Raw genomic sequence first — 21,947 nt, 5'->3', positions numbered from 1 at the left:
ATTGAAGTGGTTGAGGCTACCTCGCTAAATATATTTAAGACGCAGGTAGATAGGTTTTTGGTAGGTAAGGGGATTAAGGGTTATGGGGAGAAAGCGGGAAAGTGGAACTGAGCCACTTCAGATCAGCCATGATCTTGTTGAATGGCAGGGCAGGCTCGAAGGGCTAGATGGCCTACTCCTGCTCCTATTTCTTATGTTCTTATGTTCTTCTGTTCTAATTATCCTCCAGCAGGGATGAATGTACCCTAATCTTAGCTGGAGGGGATGTGAACATCATTGTGCATAGGGAAAGGCCCTTGGCATATGACTACTGCCTCAAATCCAGGCACATGTTGCTGACCTATTACTGCACTTGCAATTGAGGCACTCAAAACCTTCACTGCCAGTTCTGGGTGCCATGCAGGGCCATGGCATTCTCAAAATCAAGTGGTCCCTTCCCCCACCCATCCCGAAACCCTACAGCGGTGCTCGTGGTCCCTGACCCCCACCCAGATGTGGTTCCAAGTGCCAGTATGCATACAGAGCTCAGGTAGGAGTCAGACTTGTTTGCACCAGGGCACCATCACAGTGTGCCACGTAGCGAGTTGTAATCCCTCCTGCTTGCAATAGTAACCCACTAACACAATCTACCAGTTGTTACCATCCTGGTGTTACCAGTCTGGTGTTACCATTGCACAGGAGATTTACTGTCACCCTCCATCTTTTCACCCTCCTAAAAGTCTCCCGGCTGCAGTACCAAGTTGTGGAGCACACAACAGACCACCACTAATGTGGGGCACTTTCACGGGGCTGTATTGCAGGGCTCCACCAGAGTAGTCCAGGCACTTTAAATGCATCGTGAGGAGCTCTCTGCATTGCTCAGTGCTTGATCGGGTTGCAGCCTCGTTATATCAGGTCTCCATCTCAGTCATGGCCTCCGTGTAGGTATCTGTAGCCAAGTACTCAGCAGATACCCAGTGTCCCCCAGGAGCCATCCATTGCTGATTCTTGAAGACTTCAGAGATATCGGAACTCCTCAGTATAAAAGTGTCATGCACGCTGCTAAGGTGTCGGACACACACGTGCATGATCTGCATCCAGTGATTGCACACCAGCTGCACGTTGAGCGAGCAGAACCCACTTCTGTAGGCCATGTCACAGCTGCCTCACTGTCTCCTTGCAAAGCCTGAGCCTGCAGCAGGCACTGCCCCCAACCCCCCTCAGGCTGATTGGCAGTCAGCGCTTGCCTCTGGCGGCCATCTCCCTCTCCTCTCACAGCAGCCTGTGGTCTGGGCTGCCTTTGCTGTGCCCGCAATTCCTCCTCATCAGCAGCCACAAGAAACACCGCAACATCAATAGGCTCCATTTCAAACGCCATTCTATAATCTGGAAAGCAGAGCGGGTGGTGTGGATTTGATTGGAAGAAGTGGGGAGGAGACATTGAAAGATTAGATCATTAGGGTATATGAGCAGACTCAGCAGACTTTTATAGAGCAGGTGTTTTACTCGCTGGTTGCAACCGCTGCAAACTAGGTCATTAAGGTAAGTGAGATGGGAAGATTGTGAGTGAACCGTGCTAATTATATTGAGGTACATGCAGAAGCATGCAAATTGACATTTCACCCATTTTAGATGAGTCTCACATCACACCTGTTTTTTTTTGGTAAGATGGGAATGGGCATGAAAATGGGCATCATTCCCGTTCTTCCACTCACTCCCAATTTTATGACCTCACCTCACTGAAAAGCAGGCACGATGAGGTTATAAAATTGCCTCTTGAATCTCTTGACACAAAGCCCTAGGAGGACTGTGCCTTAGGAGGATAGTTCTTGTCCAACCTGAGTCGGAAGGTCGGATGGGACAGTATCCAGAAGAGTTGAAGGTAAAATGTAGAAGCTCGGTGGCAGTCAAATTGCCATTTTACAGTGATTTATGCCATACATATTTGGTTTATTGTCAATTAAGAATTTGATTGTCACAGATTGAATCATCAGTGACAATTCCACTGCTAAAGAGTATTTCACACTTTGCCTGGCATCAGAGTACAAGAGTGAGTCACATGCAATACAGCATAATGTTACCATTCATAGTTGGAAGACTTCTACCCTTCCCAGTATTGAAAGAATCTTTGTGTGAAACTGTGAACTCCTGTCACTTGAACAATTGCATAACTCCCTTGTAGTCCAAGACCTGGAGTGTGGATTTTATTTTGTCATGATCTCTGCAGCAGAATTCAGTGTAAATTAGCACACTGTTGAAGTAGCATTTCACATAACTGTTAGATATTGGCTGACCTTGAATACAAAAGCTACATACCTACCACTTAGTATGTGATGAAAATGGAAGTAACTTGATCTTCCCACATTTTAAAATATTTATTGCTGAATTTTCTTTTAAGATACAAATGTAATACCTATTCTCTTTCTCCCTCTTCAAAACCTTTGCTTTTCTCTGTTATTTTAATGAAAATGAAAGAGATGTTTACATTTGTTTACTTTCAAGCAATTGATTTTAGTTCTAGAAGGTGCTGGCAGCGCAGGCACAAGGAAAGATCTTCCCATTGTCAATTTTCTCAAAGCCTAATCATTCAACAATGCTTAAGACAGCAGCAACCCATGTCATAATTACCCTTCTCCAGTCTTGCTGCTAGCAGCAATTCCTCAGTAACACAAAAAACACTTGTTTCTTAGCATTATTATTAATTCAAAGTTTATATATTCGTGTCTTAAATTGCATAAAAAAACTCAAAATATTAGAGATGGGATTTTCCCTAAATGAAACTGAATGCCAAATGGGTGGGAAAAAAGGAGAAATTCCCACCTGATTTTCGGCATACATATCTGAATTTCTGATATCCTGTACATCACAGAACGTCTCAGACTGACTCATGCTGAAAAGTGGGAATGGGGGCTATTCCTGCTTAAGAATCTGGTAGCATAGTGTTGAGTGAGCCACTGCGCATTCACCAATCTGTCAATGCAGGGATCGGCGCATGTGAATTGCCCCCACCGCCAGCCCATCACTGGCATCCCGATCACTGGCTTTCCTCAGAATCTTCCCTATGGTTGACCTTCCTCATAACTCCCCAATCGCTGGCCTACCAGATCCCTTCTGGACAGCGCCAATCTCCCCCAACACCGGCCAACCCAAGCTGCACACACTCCCCCCCCCCCCCCCCCCCCCCCGCCCTGCCCCCCACAATAGCCAGACCCGAAACCCCTCTACCCCAATGACCAGGCTCAAACTTCCAACCATCGATGGCCAGGTCCAATTGCCCTGCTCCCTCCCTCACCCCATCCAAGTGCAGAGTGGCAATAGGATCCCCCCCCCACCACCAGTGATTTCCCACCCAATCAGCCCTCCTTGGCACTGACACGTGTCTGGTGGACAGTGCTGTGGTGCCTGGTGGGCTGTGCCACTTTGCCCCTTGGGCAGTGCCAGAGTGGCCAGCTGGCATTTGCTAAAGGACATCCCCCTCTTCCCCAACCTCCCAGGAGGGCTTCAGTGGTCTCTGACCCCACCAGTTGGGTGAGGATGCCTGTTCCCCATTAGTGAGGAGCAGCTGTAAACCCCTGCTGGTGGGAACCACTCTTGGCAGTGGGTGAGGTGGGAGGAAATGCTAGTAGTCCAGAGACTACCACCCTGGGTCTGCTAATCATATGAAAATATCAATTTCCATGACATTTCTAAATGATAATTAGCAATGCACCGATTTCAGGCATGGAGCTGACGGCACTAAAAAAAAGAGACTTGCGACCGGCTGGCTGTCCGTTGCAAACCTTGTGAAAGGTCCCCTGCTGTTATGAGTGGGAGAATCCCAGCCTAGATCTTATTTTTGCTGCTGCTGGTACTTCACAGTTGTTTGTAGATTTTCCATTGGTTCACAGCATACTCTGGAGTATTGTTCCACAGATGTCGGATGAAACGTAATACTGCCAAAGCGCATCTTTGTTGTATCTCTCTGTCTCACACGCACACCTACAAACTGTTATGTGCTATAGATTGTGCTGGTGTAAGTGTACTGTGTGTGGTCAGTTTGTCCAGTGTTCAGTCCCTCTAACTTTTTTGAGTGGTATTTATTTCAGAGCAAGATTCTTTCCTGGCTACTATGCACCTCTGCAGTTTCGTGGGAGCATTGGTGTAATATAGTTCCACTATAGTTCCACATAAGCAGAGAGAAAATACCTTCTGCGATATGTCTCTTTCTACCCATGCTCTCTGCTCTCTCTTGCTCTCATTCTGACAAGGAATTCATCACTAAAGCCAGAAATAATAAGTGCCCAGTTTCAGATGAATTTCTGACTCCATTCTTCAGCTCAGATAGACTTATTTAAAGTAAAGTTTATTTATTAGTCACAAGGAAGGCTTACATTAACACTGCAATGAAGTTACTATGAAATTCCCCTAGTCACACTCACAGATCAATGCACCTAACCAGCACGTCTTTCAGACTGTGGGAGAAAACCAGAGCACCCGAAGGAAACTCACACAGACACAGGGAGAACGTGCAAACTCCAAACAGACAGTGACTCAAGCCAGGAATCAAACCCAGGTCTCTGGCGTTATGAGGCAGCAGTGCTAACCACTGTGCTATGATGTTTGTGGGAAACATCTTGTAGCTAAGTCGAACAAGTAATAATTTTTGATTTCTTTATGTTATAATTGCTGGTTTTAGCACTCAAATGAAGACAAATGGCAAATTAAAAGTATTTGGAAACTTAAATAGTCAATTGTGGGGCTTTACTGATTAGGGAATGGAAGCTTTGAGAAAGAAACTAACCAGTATGATTCTAGATTTAAAATGTTTAATGATGTAGATTAGGAAAGGCATCCATGTGTGTACTTTGATAGCCAACAGCAGAACAATGAAAATTAAACATTGAACATTTTCTGATCATTGCAGTATTTGATATGATTCCATTTTTATCTCTTTCTTAGTACCAAATAATTTGTCTTGTCTTCTTAGTGCAATAATGTTTGGACTTTCATGCTGTTCTATTATTTGCTAAAATATGTCTCAGTGTTCAGCTGTGAGTGTTGTTCTGTTGACTAATGTCCTGACCCTTCTGTGTTACCCCCTCCCTCCCTTCCTTTTTCTCTGCTGCAGAGATGAAGATAGTAGGGTGTAAGTCCGCAATGCCTGTTTGTTTGCAGTGTTTGCTGCTTGCTTTCTTCATAAATATACATGGCGCACAGGGGCATGCACGCAGTAATACTCATATCAATGCTACTCCACTTGCCTCAGTAAACCATCTTACTATCCTAAGGCTGGACTACATTGGCTGTGTTTCAAAAATGAGTGTTACCTTACATGTGTGGAATCCACAGCTTCCTTACACCATCATAAATTAACTTTATGCTTAAGAAGATGCTATCCTTTATATGGGATGAACAGAAATGTTGAATTAACACTGAAGGATAGCTGTAGCACTTTCCAGTTCTTGGAACCCATTGATTTAGACCAGGCTTAACAAAGGTCAGTGCTGTAGGAGGAACACACTCAATTCAGGAACTTGGACAGGCACCCACTTTCAGAAGTCATTACCATTACTGCAAAAACATTAAGTACCACCTTCCAATGTACAGATTTTTCCTACTGGTATGTGTAATTGGTTAGCTCAGTTGGCTGGACAGCTAGTTTGTAATGCAGAGTAATACCAACAGCATGTGGTCAATTCCCATACTGGCTGAGGTATTCATGAAGGCCTGCCTTCTCAATCTTGCTCCTCACCTGAGGTGTGGTGATCCTCAGGTTAAATCACCACCAGTCAGCCAACGGTCATCTGGGATTATGGTGACTTTACCTTTACTGCAAACAACAGTGATTGGCACTGTTACTGTATTATTACAACTGTGACTGGCATAGTTGCTGTGTTATTCCTCAGAGCACTCAGCAGTGATTCACACTATTTCTATATTATTCCTCACAGTAGACAGCAGTGACTTGTACTGTTTTTCTGTTATTCCTCTCTGCAAACAACAGTGGCTCACTCTGTTACTGGACTATTTGCTAGAGCCAATAACAGTATCTTTTCAAATGTTACTCTTCTGTTTTTCACTGCAAGCAACAGTGACTCACAACATTTCTGTGCTATTCCTCACTGCAAAAAAATGTTCATACAATGTTACTGTACTTTTCATCGCCCTAGCACAATGACTGTTATTGGCTTACTCCTGATGATTGAGAGTAGCTCCATATACTGTCACTCTGCTACTATTATCCAAGAAAAAGACTCCATTCAATATTATTGGGCAATATTTCATTGCTGAGAGTACCTCACACCATGAGCAGTTCTTTAAAGTATAATAGTGATCCCACATCATGTTTCTGAGTTTTTAATTCTAGAACAAATGCCTTTCATATTATTATTGATTAAATCTGCAAAACTAGAGCTCTAATTTACATAGATGGAAACAACTTATGAAGTAGTTTAATAAAACCCCATAAGTAATTCTCAGGACAACCACAGGATATTCAAATTATTCTACAATGCTATTTTGAATGAATGGTTTGATGTGTTCAGATATAATATTTTACCTCAAAAGAAAATAAGTTTAAAACCAGAAATAAATGTTTGGCAATTCAAAGTTTGCCAGCACGTGTTACAAGTATTATAATTTGATGTATTATAAAATTATAGCATCCTTGAAGCATCGCCATCATTATTTTGTTTCTAATTTGTCAGTAAACTGTCTCATTTCCTGCACTGTTCATTACAGCAATTTGGAAAGTATGTGAGCAGTTTGGGTATAATCAAGAATTTGAGATATTTTAAGCCAGGTACTACTGTTCAGATTTCCAGTTGCCTCATACATGAGGAATAAATGCCATTGCTCGGTTTACTGCTCGTGTGAGTTCATTTTGTTTCCAACATATGAAGACAAAAGTACATTGGATGCTTATTGAAATGACTCAAACACTGCAGTACGCTGCTGAATTTAAAGGTATTTCTCTTGCTTCCATGCACAAAGCCATGCTGCATATAAGTTTGAACACACATGAGCAAAATTCTCCCTGACATCTAAATAGATATAGAAAGGTTACCGTGCAACTCATGCCCATTAACTTTATCTACAGCAGCATCATTTCCATTTTAAATCAGCATATTTAATATTCATAAAACAGGTGGATGAGGGTGGAGGTTGGGATGACCGTGCATGCCAAGTTTGTTAAACAGTGTACTATCGTGGACAAGTTCAGTTTCATGATGTTTGAATTTTAAGGTTTTTTTACTGCTAAGCAGTGCAATTGTCGCACCTTGCTGCCACCTACTTTAGGTGAATAACATCTCCACAGCCTTGGTTCTGTAACTGTGCATTATGAGGCTTCCCTGATTTTTCAGTGAATTTATCAAACCACAAGGCACCCAGCTTCAATCTTCAGTCTGTTCTGACTTAGCTGATCTCACCCTGGTTGCAAGACTTGACTGCAACATCCTTTGGAGAAAATTGGCTAGGTTCCTTCACCGTTTGATGACCCTTTGGAAGTGTACATTTATCAATTTAGTAGATTGTTTGTGTTACAATTGCACAGCAGAAACTCACCTGGTTTTGGAGCTGTAAAGAGAATGCAGTGGGGCATGGAAATGTGTGTGTTCAATTTTAACCATATTATTAGAGGTATCCTCCTCCACATTATTTTCAAGCCAATAATGGACCCGGAGCAGTGGCTGGTCGAAATATACAGGTCAGTGCTCCCCGCAAAGACCGTTACCCATCCACCATTGTCCTCTGCATTCTGCTGCCAAACCAGCTGGCAATTCATTTGGTTTAACTTCCTATGCTTTTTAAGGAGCTATGCATTGTTGGTCTATATGAACAAAATCAGATACTGGAGGCAGGGAACAAAACCATCTCATTCTACTTGGCTTATATTAAATTGCTGCCTTCCTTTACTCCGATGCAAATGTAATATTGTATCCCATTCACTGTCCTGGATTGTCATGCATTGGAACACCTTTGTGAAACAAAGTGATTCCAGAGTACAGGGCACCAGTACCAGTAAGGGAGTTCCCAAACCACTTGGACTGAGATCATCATCTTAATTCTTAGCCTGGACAGGTTAACCTCACATCTTTCACCTAATCAGCTCATCAAGATATCTGGAAAAAGAAGTCCCAGGTTAGATTAGCAAAGTTACATTCAAAACTTTTATCAATAAGTACACACGCAGTGTTAATGGAGAAAATTTGACAGGAAGGAAATTGGCTTCAATTGCAGCATCTACTGGGGTATTAAAATGTAATTACTGTAAGCTCCTGATTCTCCATTCTTTCATGCTGATATGAAAACAATTTAAAATATCATTCTGATACTTCCTCCAACTTAACATAGGAACTGTGAAGTTTTGAACTTGTTTGCTGCCAATAATTGAGACTCAGGAGCCCGTCCATCATGTGGTATTATTCTGGGCCTTGCCTTGCTAGAGTTTAGTTGAAACAGAAGGTATGGTTTTGAGTTCAACTGAAAGATGTACAATGGTTTCACCACCACTCAAAAAAAAACTTATCAGTGAAAAAAAAATGGGGACTAAGCAAGCTCAGCGGACCCAAAAAGTGTGCATCTCCATTTGCCTTGGTCGAGGGTTCCCAACTTCATATCAGAGAGAACTGTAGATGGTTGGAAACTATTTGCCTGGCATCATCAGAGTAGCTCAAACGAAATGTAGCTGAACTTAAAATGTCATATGACTGTTAACAGAAAATGCTTTTGTTCATTTGGGTTATTATTATAAAATAAGTAGAGATAATTGTTGGTTCCAAAGAATCAGAAAATAACTAACTACTGGGGAGCCAAACTGTGGAACTCAAGAATCCAATGATATTTCACCACGTAAACTTGTGTGGAGTAGAAACACCAAAACAGACCAATTGGGCCAAATATCCTGCTTTTGTGCTGCATATTCGATGTAATTTGTTTAACTGATGTGCAGATCGTTAGCCAGGGGCAAAATGGCATGTGGCTAACTATTTAGTAACTTTTGATAAATTATTTATATAGGGAGGCAAACTGATAATCATCTAGCACAAATTGTTAACTTCAGGGTATACAGTGACTGAACACCTTACAGGACTGCAGAAACTGACTTGAGATTTTGAAATGCTGTGCACTGCTCGTTTGTATTTATTGAAGGTTTGCTTCCAGTGCAGAAATATGTGGTGCATTGTGGGCAGTAACTGCTCAAACTCCCATATCTATATTTTGAGATGAAATTTAGAGTAGCAGCCACAACACTGATGTTGCATGTACAGTAATTTGGAAGTCACAATTTAGAGTAAGACTGCTCTGCTACATAGACTAAAAATGCAAAAACACAAACGGTTCTGACAAAATTCGAGAACTGCCATCATCTGCCTCTTCGTGATCACAAGGAGAAATTACGCCTCAGCATGGATCTCCATGTTCCCGGAGACTTTGGGGCACTATCTAATTTATATGACAGTGGAAGAACTATAATACAAATTTTTTAAAATGCCAAAATGGAGCAGCCTTGCTGTACTTGCAGTCTGTGTTCTTAGAACAGCCTTTTTAAACTTTGTGACTGTCAACCACACCAGCAACTTCATATACAAGTATTACATGAGATGTAACTTGCTAGCATGAGTTATCAAATGTTGTAATGAAAGTTCAGCAATTTTGTCTCAATTTTTATTCAAACTTGTAATAAAAAATGTTAGAAAGAGTCAGCAATGTAATATGGCATCAGTGCATCACCAACAACAATCATTTCATGCTCTCCGTTGCACATTGTTGGCAGAAAACCTTGTAAGACACTTTGCCATGGTGATGTAAGTAAAATAAACTAATAGTCTGAAAGAAAAATGCAGCTGCTGGAAACTTAAAATTAAAAACAGAAAATTCTGTAGTCACAATATAGGACAGTCAGTACCTGAAAGAAAGATAGGTTGACTTTTTAGGTGGGGTCATTCATTAGACTACTTCATTAGAAAACATTTGTTGCAGCCCTGGAGTGACCCATCTCACTGACTATGTGCTTGTGTTCAGTCAGACAACGCTTCTTTAGATTAATCCCACTGCTGTAGTTTGACTGTATACTATCTGCACAATCATCCATCAACACTTCTGAGTATTTCATCCTTATATTATTCCTGTCAAATTTTATTAAACTGACATTTTTAGGCATGTTATGTAAATGTCCTGCAGGTGACATCAGGAACGACTTGTATCTGACATTGGAACGAGGGGAATTTGAGAGAGGTGGAAAGAGTGTACAGAAGAATATTGAAATAACAGTTTATGTTCTTTATGCTGATGGAGAGACATTGAAGGTAAGAGTTATGAGAAATCCTCTGCGTTGCTAAGTTGGAAAAAGCAGATGCCAATAGATCCTCAACCTGTACTGAGTTAGTTAGTCTCAGTCAGGATGGCAGTGTTGAGGAATGCTAATATAAACTTCTGGACTAGGAGAGAGGACATCGCCCCTAATTTTCACTGTAAGCCACTCTAATTGGTCCCTGTTGAAAAATTCATTGTGTGAATATTAGATGAAAACAGGATGAGGCTCAGCTGGTCTCCTGCCCTGCATCCTACCCACTACAACCACCATCCCTCCTCCCCCATCTAACTTTCACCATGATCAAGAATTCCATTAATACTTAATGTCCAAGCTCTCATTGTGACTTATGTAATAAAACATCCTCAATGTCAACAAAATGATCCAGGATGCTTCATGAATGTATCAAGAAATAATTGGCATCGAAACAATGAGATATTCAGAGGAGTGACAACAACTTGATTGGGAAGGGTTTTACATAGTGCATTAAAGGAAATGAAAGAGATGGGTGAAGTTTAAGAAAGAAATCTAAGAGCAGGGGTTTATGCAGTCTAAGGTACAGCCACCAATGGAGGATAGAAGGAAGTGGATACAAACATCTGGTGTTAAAGAAAAAAGATAATGCTGCTGGACTACAAAATCTGTAACATGAGATCACATTATATGATCCCCTGTTTTACATATGCATGTTTTACATATGCTTTTTTCTTGTACCATGTACCATGTAACAACTGGCTTTATGTCTGAGGACAAAAAGGCAACAGATTGAGCTGAGATTGAGTGTGATACAGCAGACCTGAAGGACACGGTGAGAGATACTTGAGCAGGGGAGGGTAACTGTTACTACCGCCCTCCCACTGCTCCTGGACTGCCTAAACATGTCTCTCCAGGCAGCTGTAACTGAGCTTGGGGGCAGTTTCTTCTGAAGACCATCATTTGCCACAACAACTCCTGGACTATAAAAACTGAATGTATGTATGGGTGCTGTTTAAATATGGCAGTTGGACCTGCAACCCCATGAGTTAATAGTGGGGTAGACGAATCAACAAATCAATAAGCCTGAGAATTTATTTTGCCACCCAGTAGGAATCATGCCAGCTTTCCTGCCTGTCACTGTATTTCGGCTGCAGCATGGAAAATTCCACTCAGAATTTTTCTAAGTCTTATTTCGTACTGATCTAGACATGAAGAAAGTTGTATGGCTGAGATGCCTGGGAGAATTGGTGTCTATGAAACCTCATCCGAAAAGTGTCATCATCCTCAGGAGAAGTGTAAGGACAGAAAATAACTGACACCTCAATTTGAATAGATTTGAAATTTCAGTTCCTGTCTGTGCACTGGATTGCGTCTCATGTCCTCATGTAAAGTTCCTGACTGAATTTCGTGATGTACTATGATCCAGTATTCTTATATTCACTTTCACAGTCCTCTTATTGATTAAAAAATTGGTTTGCTTAAATATGTTGAGCCCTGTGTTTTGGATTTTAGAACTGCAGTATGTACCAGATCAATAGTGAATGCCAGTAAACACTGGCATTCACCACAGATGGTGGCTGGGTTTTGGTTGTTTAGTACACTACCCCTTAGATCTGGAACTTGGCTTTAAACAATTCCCAGACTAATGATATGAAAACCTCCTCTCTTTCACTGCATTGGTCCCACAGTTAATGAGTTTGGGCATTCTCAATCCACTTCCCCAGAGACATTGATCATACTATAAACTACTGCTAACAGATAACTGGACTCAAACAACCAGCATGGAAATGTCAGACAGCTGCAGTTTGGAATACTCGTTGTGGCTAGGTATCAGGCAGTTTGAGTAGACTGCAACAAAGGAATGTTTGAGTGGCACTCTAGCAAAAGAGAAGATCAATCAAAGACTAAGGAATATTTTCAAGAATAAGTGAAAAAGAATTAAGTACTCATTATGAACCACGCATTAGAGGATTAGAGGGACTGTCAACATTGCTGCAATTATATGGATGAGATTATGCCAACAGGCTCACTTTAAGTTTGCTCTTCCTTCATTGTGATTTTGGTGTGGTGATGCCGGCATTGGGCTGAGGTGGGCACAGTAATAAGTCTCGCAATACCAGATTAAAGTCCAACAGGTTTATTTGGTATCACGAGCTTTCCTGCATCAGGTGAGTGGGTGTACACAGTGAGTTCACCTGATGAAGGAGCAGCACTCCGAAAGCTTGTGATACCAAATAAACTGTTGTGAGACTTTTCATTGTGATTTTGTTATTGAAGATAAATTGAAATTACCATCAACTTACAAAGCTGTATTCAGCACGTTCCTTTCTGATTTACAGGACTGTATCAGTCTTGGCTCTGGAGAGCCCTCCATAAGTGAACATTGCTCCTTCGTGATGTATCACAACAACAGTCCACGCTGGGGCGAGATCATCAAACTGCCCATCCCCGTTGACAAGTTTAGGGGCTCACACCTTCGATTTGAGTTCCGACACTGTTCCAGTAAGTATTCCCAAGTCTCAACTTTAAAGGGAGAAAATGGTTGAAAAGTCATATTGAGTGTTTTCTGCCAGAACAGACTTTTGTATGAAACAACTAATTTTTTTTTTTGTGTAAAATGTCCAGTAGCCCTAACTGGCTGTGCCATGTGATGGTGACTTGCAGATATATACACTGACTGATGTACTACCCAAGCTCCTAACCTCAACTCCATTGCTGGGGGGATGGAGCCAGCCAGATATGAGGCACCTTTTCTTTAAAAAAAGAGGAAATTAAAAGTTAAATCATCCTTGGTTCATTTCTCTTTTCTCTTGCTGACTAATTTCAAAGTGGTTTTAGACTGAGCTCCATGAGAGAATTATTTGCTTACACAAGTGCCCTTAGACGATGTGCGAGTTGTTGAAGACCAGTTGGAACTAAAAGAGAAAATAAATTACAACAGAATATTTATGTTTCCTTTTTATTTCTAAACATTTAATTTATGTTGCAGCAAAAAACTGTTTCACAATATTAACTCCATGCTTTTAATAAGAACATAAGAAATAGGAGCAGGAGTAGGCCGTCTAGCCCTTCGAGCCTGCCCCGCCATTCAACAAGATCATGGCTGATCTGAAGTGGATCAGTTCCACTTTCCCACTTTCTCCCCATAATCCTTAATTCCCTTGTCTATCAGAAACTTATCTACCCGTGACTTAAATATATTCAGCGAGGTAGCCTCCACCACTTCAATGAGCAGAGAATTCCAGAGACTCCCCACCCTTTGAGTGAAGAAGTTCCTCCTCAACTCTGATCTAAACTGCAACACCCCCGCCACTTATTTTGAGGCTGTGCCCTCTAGTTCTGCTATCCTTTCTAAGCAGGAAGAATCTCTCTACCTCTACCCTATCTAGCCCCTTCATTATCTTATATGTCTCTATAAGTTCCCCCATCAGCCTTCTAAACTCTAACGATTACAGACCCAATCTATTCAATCTCTCTTCATAGGCTAACCCCCTCATCTCCGCTATCAGCCTAGTAAACCTTCTCTGTACTCCCTCCAAGACCAATATATCCTTTCACAAATGCGGTGACCAAAACTGCACACAGTACTCCAGTTGCGGCCTCACCAGTGCCCTGTACAGTTGCAGCAAGACCTCCCTGCTTTTATATTCTATCCCCCTCGCTATAAAGGCCAACATTCCATTCACCTTCTTGATCACCTGCTGCACCTGCAGACTGGGTTTTTGCAATTCGTGCACAAGGACCCCCAGGTCCCACTGCACCGTAGCATGCTGCAGCTTTTTGCCCTTTAAATAATAATCCCTCCTACTACTATTTCTACCAAAGTGGATAACCTCACATTTGTTAACGTTATACTCCATCTGCCAGGTCCTCGCCCACTCACTCAGCCTATCCAGATCTCTCTGCAGACTTTCCGCGCCTTCCATGCAATTTGCTTTTCCACTCATCTTCATGTCATCAGCAAATTTCGTTACCCTACACTCAGCCCCCTCCTCCAGATCGTCTATGTAAATGGTAAACAGTTGAGGCCCCAGCAGCAATCCCTGCGGCACTCCACTAGTCACCAACCAGAATAGCACCCATTGATTCCAACTCTCTGCTCCCTGTTAGACAACCAACCCTCAATCCATGCCAACACCTTACCCCCAACTCCGTGTACCCTATCCTTCTGCAGCAACTTTTTGTGAGGCACCTTATCAAACGTCTTCTGGAAATCTAGAAACACCACATCCACCGGTTCCCCTCTGTCTACTGCACTAGTCACATCCTCATAGAAATCCAATAAATTCATTAAACACGACTTCCCCTTCACGAATCTGTGCTGTGTCTGCTTGGTCAAACTGTTCTTTTCTAGGTGTCTTGCCATTTCTTCTTTGATGATGAATTCTAGCATTTTTCCAACTAAGGACGTTAAGCTAATTGGTCTATAATTCCCTGCCTTTTGTCTGCTACCTGTTTTAAACAGCAGCGTAACATTAGCCGTTTTGCAATCTTCCGGCACTTCCCCAGAGTCCAGTGAATTTTGATAAATAATTACTAAGACATCCGCTATCACCTCTGCCATTTCTTTCAGAACCCTGGGATGCACTCCATCCGGTCCCGGGGACTTGTCTACCTTCAGTCCCGTTAGTCTATCAAGCACTACCTCTCTAGTGACGGTAATTGCATTAAGGACCTCATCTCCTACCATCCTTCTATCTTTAATATTCGGCAAGGTAGTTGTGTCCGCCTCCGTGAAGACCAAGGCAAAAAACTTACTTAAAACCTCAGCCATTTCCTCGTTACCCACCGCTAAATCCCACCTCTTGCCCTCCAAGGGTCCAACATTCACTCTAGCCAGTCTCTTCTTTATATATTTGTAAAAACTTTTACTATCATTTTTTATATTTAGAGCTAGTTTAGCTTCATACTCTATCTTTCTTTATTGCTTTCTTAGTCATTTTTTGTTGTTTTTTAAATCTTTCCCAATCTTCTAATTGCCCAGTATTTTTAGCTGCTCTGAACGCATCAGCTTTTAATTTAATACTCTCCTTTATTTCCTTCGATAACCACAGCTGGTTATCTCTTCTCTTACAGTCTTTCTTTACCATCAGAATATATTTCTGCTGAGTACCGAAAAAGATCTCCTTAAAAATCCTCCACTGCTCCTGAGCCATCCTGCCAACCAATCTGCGCCCCTAATCTACATTCGCCAATTCCACCCTCATCTTATCATACTCCCCTTTGTTCAAACAGAGGACCCAGATTCGGGACCCTATTTTCTCATCCTCCATCTGCATCAGAAATTCAACCATACTATGATCACTCGTCCCAAGAGGATCCCTCACAAGAAGCTCCCTAATTCTACCTGCCTCATTGCACAGTACCAGATACAAGATAGCTCGCTCCCTCGTAGGTTCCATTACATACTGTTCAAGGAAACTATCCCGACAGCATTCCAGCATTCCTCAAGCCCACCGCGTCCGACTTGGATCAACCAATCAATATGCAGATTAAAATCCCCCATAATTATCGCCGTTCCGTTTCTGCACGTATCAATTATTTGTTTGTTTGTACCTGCCCCACCTCGAAGTTATTATTTGGGGGCCTATAGACCACACCCACCAGTGTCTTTCTCCTCCTACTATTCCTTAGCTCCACCCACAACGATTCCACGTTTTGCTCTTTGGAGCCTCTATCTTCTCGTACTACTACCCTGATATTATCCTTTATTAACAGAGCTACCCCACCTCCTTTTTCCTCCTGTCTATCCTTCCTAAATGCCTGATACCCCTGGATATTCAGTTCCCAGTCCCGGTCACCCTGCAACCAAGTTTCCGTGTTTTTCCAGGTTCCTTCTCCCTTTCAATTTCTGTTTTACAGCTATTTCTGGAAAGTTACTTGTATCCTCTATAATGAAGACCAATGCAAAATACTGGTTCAATTCCTCTGCCATCACCTTATTTTCCATTATTAATTCCCCAGATTTGCTCTCAAAAGATCCAGCACCTATTTTGTTAACATTTTCTTACTTTCTGATTTTATATTTCAAGCTAACTTTCTCTTGTACTTTAATTTTTCTTTCCTTATCAATATTTTGGTTATTCTTTGTTTTTTTTATATTCTGTTCAATCTCCTCACCTGCCCATCTTTGCACTATTTCATGTTTTTTCTTTAAGTTTGACAGTATCTTTAATTTTTTTAACCGGGGTGGTAGGCCCTCCTTTTGGAATTTTTCTTCCTTGTCGGAATATATCTGTTCTTGTACTCTGAAATATCCCCTTAAATGTCCACCATAGTCATATTACAACTTGATTTGCCAGATGACTTTAGGTTGCTGTGCTTTCATGCCCTAATAATCACCTTTAGTTAAGTTTAAAATACTAGTCTTGGATCCACTGTTCTCACCCTCAAACTGAATATAAAATTCAATCAAATTATGATTACTGCTACCAAGGGGCACCTTCACGATGAGGTAATTAATTAATCTCATCTAGTTGCACAATACCAAGCCTAGGATAGCCTGTTCTATGGTTGGTGCCAGAATGTGCTGTTCTAAAACCTATCCGAAAAACATTCAGTGAATTTCTTGTCCAGGCTCCTTTGCTCATCTGATTCTCCCAGTCTATATGTAAATTAAAATCCCTCCCTTTCTGACAAGCCCCCATTATTTCTTCCTTATACCATATCCTACTGTATGGTTACTTTTAGGGGGCTGTACATCACTACCACAAGTAACTTCTTGCCTTTATCATTTCTTATCTCTACACAAACCATTTCTACATCCAGGTTTCGTGAACTTAGGTCAAACCTCTCTAATGTGCTAATACACTTATTAAGGGGAGGCAACGGCCCAGTGATATTATCATTGGACTATTAATCCAGAAACTCAGCTAATGTTCTGGGGACCCAGGTTCAAATCCCGCCACGGCAGATCGTGGAATTCAGTAAAAAATATCTAAAATTAAGTATCTACTGGTGACCATGAAACCATTGTCGATTGTCAGAAAAACCCATCTGGTTCACTAATGTCCTTTACAGAAGAAAATCTGCCATCCTTACTGGTCTGGCCTACATGTGACTCCAGAGCCACAATAATGTGGTTGACTTTCAACTGCCCTTGGGCAACTAGGGTTGGGTAACAAATGCTGGCCGGCCAGCGATGCCCACACCCACAAATGAATAAATAAAATATTAACTGGGCCATCTCTCTATGTTTTGTGAGGTTCTTATTCCTCCTACTTTCACAGATCCTTTTATGTTCGGGCCCCAGTCTATGTTACCTTGCAGCCATGGCTGCGTGATAACTATCAGATTGAACTTATTTATATTTGTGCTCCTCGTTGATCCTTTTTGTTTGTAATGCTGTGCATATTCAGATACAGAACTTTTAGTTTTGTTCTTTTATTATTTTTGTGTTCTCAAGTCTTATCTGCTTGATGTGTGCTCCCAGTACTTTCTTTCCTGTCAAGGTATATTATCATTTCGCACATGAAGATTTGCCTTTTCTCTGCTCTTTTACCCCATCTTCCCAAATTTGATCCCTTGCCTCCACTATTTAGTTTAAAACCTTCTCTACTTCCCTAGTTATGTGGATCACTCGAACACTGACCAAGCATGGTTCAGGTGTTGACTGTCCCAAAGGTACAGCTCCATTTTCCCCAGTACTGGTGCCAGTGCCCCCTGAACAAGAATCCACTTCTGCCACACCAGTCTTTGAGCCGCTTATTCGTCTCTCTAATTTGCTGTGCCCATGCCAATTTTCATGTGACCAAGATAATAATCCAAAGATTATTATCTTTGAGGTCCTGCTTTACAATTTGGTGCCTAGATCCTTATACTCTTTATGCAGAATCTCTTTCCCAGTTCTACCTAAGTCATTGGTAGCTACATGGACCATGACAACTGGATCCTCTCCTCTCATTGCAAGCGTTCCTCCAGCTCTGTGCAGATGCCCTCACCCTGGCACTGAGTGACAGCACAGCCTTCTGGAGTATTGTTCTTTACTACAGAGACAGTGTCAATCCCCCTCACCTGTGCACTAGAACCACCACCAAATTCCTTTTTGTTCCCCTTATTTGATTGGTTTCCTATATCGCAGTGCTATGGTCAATTTGCTCACCACACCACAGACCCAATTCTCATCCAAGTACGCTCAGAGAACCTCAAACCTATAGAGTGATTGCAAAGGCTGAACCTCCTATGTTTTTGTCCTGTAGGTCCAATACATGCCTCACTTGCAGTCACACCTTTCTCTCCTTGACCACTGACCAAATCAGAAGACCCTATCCTGAGGGTTTTAACTGTCTCCTGGTACAAAGCATCCAGTTAACTTTCTCTTTCCCTGATCTGTCACAGTGTCTGCAGCTCAGCTTCCAGTTCAAAGGCTCTGACCCAAAGCCTCAAGTCGCAAACATTTACTGCAGACACGTTGGCCCTTGATGACACTCGCATCCAGGAGCGCTCACAGGTTGCAGCCTTTACATATTCCCTGTCCTGGTGTCCTTAATGTGTTTTAATGAATTATTTAATTATATTTTTCATTTATTTATTTTCATTTTTATATATACTTTGCTAACTTTATCACCAGCTCATTTACTACTTTAAACCTCAGGATTGGAATAGACCATAACCACTTACCAAATACTTACCAAACAACTAGCTTCTTTCCCTGAAGTAGAGTAAGACCCAATTTTTACAGGGTGAAACTGATCGAAAAAGCAAAAGGAAAGGAACACCTTCCCCTCCTCACCAAATCCCTATGTATGCACTCGTTTTGGATTGCTATAGCTTACCTTGTGGAGGAGCGAAGTATCCCTACAGCCACTTTTGCACATATGTGCATTACAAGATATTACTATCTGCTTTACTCCAAAATAACTATCACTCTTAGCCTCACCATTATTATTAACACAAGGCTGTACCATCAATGTGTCTATTCTGGCTATAACTGTGTACTCACTAGGATAAATAGGTGCAGCTGGTCTGTTCCACAGTACAGATCATATAAAGCATTTTTACATTGCCTCTTATCCAAAGTTCTAATTTCAATTTCCAATTTTCACTTAGCAAAAGACAAAGGTGAAAAGAAGCTGTTTGGTTTTGCATTTACACCACTAATGCGAGACGATGGTACAACACTTTCGGATGATGTCCATGAACTGTATGTCTACAAGGTAATTATAGTCCTCTTTGTTCACTTATCAGACCTAACAGCTCTTCTTATAATGTTTCATGTCAATTTGAGTGTGATATCCTGTCAACAAGCACTTTTATCAGAACTCAGATTCAGTCCCTGGCTATGGAGTGGATTTTACAGCAATCTCAAACAATCTGTTATTAGTGCAAGTAGGATGGCACAGTGGCACAATGGTTAGCACTGCTCTCTCACAGCACCAGGGACCCAGGTTTGATTCCTGGCTTGGGTCACCGTCTGTGTGGAGTTTGCACATTCTCCCCATGTTTGCATGGGTTTCCTCGGGTGCCCCAGTTTCCTCCCACAGTCCAAAGACATGCAGATTAGATGGATTGGCTGTGATAAATTGTCCCTTAGTGTCAGGGGTGTTAGCAGGGTAAGTATGTGGGGTCACAGGGATAGAACAAAGAACAAAGAAAATTACAGCGCAGGAACAGGCCCTTTGGCCCTCCATGACTGCACTGACCATGGTACCCAACTGAAATAAAACCCCCTACTCTTCCAGGGACTATATCCCTCTATTCCCATCCTATTCATGTATTTGTCCAGACGCCCCTTAAAACTCACTATCGTATCTGCTTACATTACATCCCCCGGCAGCGAGTTCCAGGCACCCACCCCCTCGTACATCCCCTTTAAACCTTGCCCCTCATATTTTAAACCTATGCCCCTAATGATTGACTCTTCCACCCTGCGGAAAAGCTTCTGATTACCCACTGTGTCCATGCCTCTCATAATCTTGTAGACTTCTGTCAGGTTGCCCCTCAACTTCTGTTGTTCCAGTGAGAACAAACCAAGTTTCTCCAACCTCTCTTCATAGCTAATGCCCTCCATGCCAGGTAACATCCTGGTAAACCTTTTCTGTATGCTGTCCAAAGCCTCCACATCCTTCTGGTAGTGTGGCAACCAGAATTGAACACTATATTCCAAGTGCGACCTCACTAAGGTTCTATAAAGCGTCAACATGACTTGCCAATTTTTAAACTCAATACCCCGGCCGATGAAGGCAAGCATGTCATATGCCTTCTTGACTACCTTCTCCATCTGCGTTGCCACTTTCAGTGACCTGTGTGCCTGTATACCCAGATCCCTCTGCCTATCAATACTCTTAAGAGTTCTGTCATTTACTGTATATTTCCTATTTTTATTAGGCCTTCCAAAATGCATTACCCCAATTTGTCCAAACTAAATTCCATCTGCCACCTCTCTGTCCAAGCCTCCAACCGATCTATATCTGCTGTATCCTCTGATGGTCGTCATTACTATCCACAAATTCACCAACCTTTGTGTTATCCGCAAACTTACTAATGAAACCAGTTGCATTTCTTCCAATCATTTATATATATTATGAACAACAAAGGTCCCAGCACTGATCCCTGTGGAGCGCCACTTGTCACATCAAGTCCAAAATAGGATTGTTGTCAGTGCAGGCTCAATGGGCTGAATGGCCTCTTTCTGCACTGTAAGGATTCTATGATTCTATGATTCACCCTACAGCGATATTTTGGTTTAATATTTTCATAATCTTCTTGAGTCACACATATTTCTCTCATTTATCTTGTAGACTTAAAAACCTCTCCCCAGTGATATTCTAGAATCAGGGCCCAGCAGGCCCATCTGATAGAATCCTTACAGTGCAGATGGTAACCATTCAGCCCATCAATTCTGCACTGACTCTCTGACAGAGCATCTTACCAGGCCCACCCCTGCCCAAGCCCCATAAGACCACATATTTAGAACATAGAACATTACAGCGCAGCATAGGTCCTTCGGCCCTCAATGTTGCGCCGACCTACAAAACCAATCTAAAGCCCATCTAACCTACACTATTCCAATACCATCCATATGTTTATCCAATGATCATTTAAATGCTCTTAATGTTGGTGAATCCACTACTATTGCAGACAGGGCATTCCACGCTCTTAGTATTCTCTGAGTAAAGAACCTACCTGTGACATCTGTCCTATACCTATCACCCCTCAGTTTAAAGGTATGTCCCCTTGTGCTAGTCATGTCCATCTGAGGAAAAAGGTTCTCACTGTCCACCCTATCTAGTCCTCTGATCATCTTATATGCCTCTATTCAGTCACCGCTTAACCTTCTTTTCTCTAATGAAAACAGCTTCAGGTCCCTCAGCCCTTCCTCATAAGACCTTCCCACCATACCAAGCAACATCCTGGTAAATCTCCTCTGCATCCTTTCCAATGCTTCCACATCCTTCCTATAATGCGGCAACCAGAACTATACACAATACTTCAAGTGCAGCCACACCAGAGTTTTGTACAGCTGCAACATGACCTCATGGCTTCTAAGCTCAATCCCTCTACCAATAAAAGCTAACACACCATACGCCTTCTTAACAACCCTATCAACCTGGGATCTATGCACATGAACACCGAGATCTCTCTGCTCATCCACACTACTAAGTAACTTACCATTAGCCCAGCATTCTGTATTCCTGTTACTCCTTCCGAAGTGAATCACTTCACACTTTTCAATATTAAACTCCATTTGCCATTTCTC

At 42.0% G+C, this 21,947-nt stretch overlaps 1 protein-coding gene across 5 annotated transcripts in view; it reads left to right on the top strand.

Moving 5' to 3' along the window:
• Positions 1-21,947, top strand: part of dock3 (dedicator of cytokinesis 3) — a 965,674-nt gene that overhangs the window by 612,861 nt on the left and 330,866 nt on the right. For 4 of the 5 annotated variants that reach the window (XM_080184500.1, XM_080184509.1, XM_080184492.1 and 1 more), the window contains exons 15-17: positions 10,144-10,268; positions 12,589-12,751; positions 19,298-19,404. In XM_080184500.1, coding sequence (XP_080040626.1) covers positions 10,144-10,268; positions 12,589-12,751; positions 19,298-19,404 — 395 coding nt within the window. Of the gene's footprint in view, positions 1-5,086; positions 5,105-10,143; positions 10,269-12,588; positions 12,752-19,297; positions 19,405-21,947 lie in introns of all 5 variants that reach the window. The other variant, XM_080184476.1, reaches the window with a different exon arrangement.

The sequence above is a fragment of the Carcharhinus amblyrhynchos genome, chromosome 3 (genome assembly GCF_965287045.1).
Source record: "Carcharhinus amblyrhynchos chromosome 3, sCarAmb.v2.hapA, whole genome shotgun sequence".
In the NCBI taxonomy this organism is placed as follows: Eukaryota; Metazoa; Chordata; class Chondrichthyes; order Carcharhiniformes; family Carcharhinidae; genus Carcharhinus; species Carcharhinus amblyrhynchos.
The sequence above is the reverse complement of the archived record's forward strand: the minus strand, read 5'-3'. Positions and strand labels throughout refer to the sequence as shown.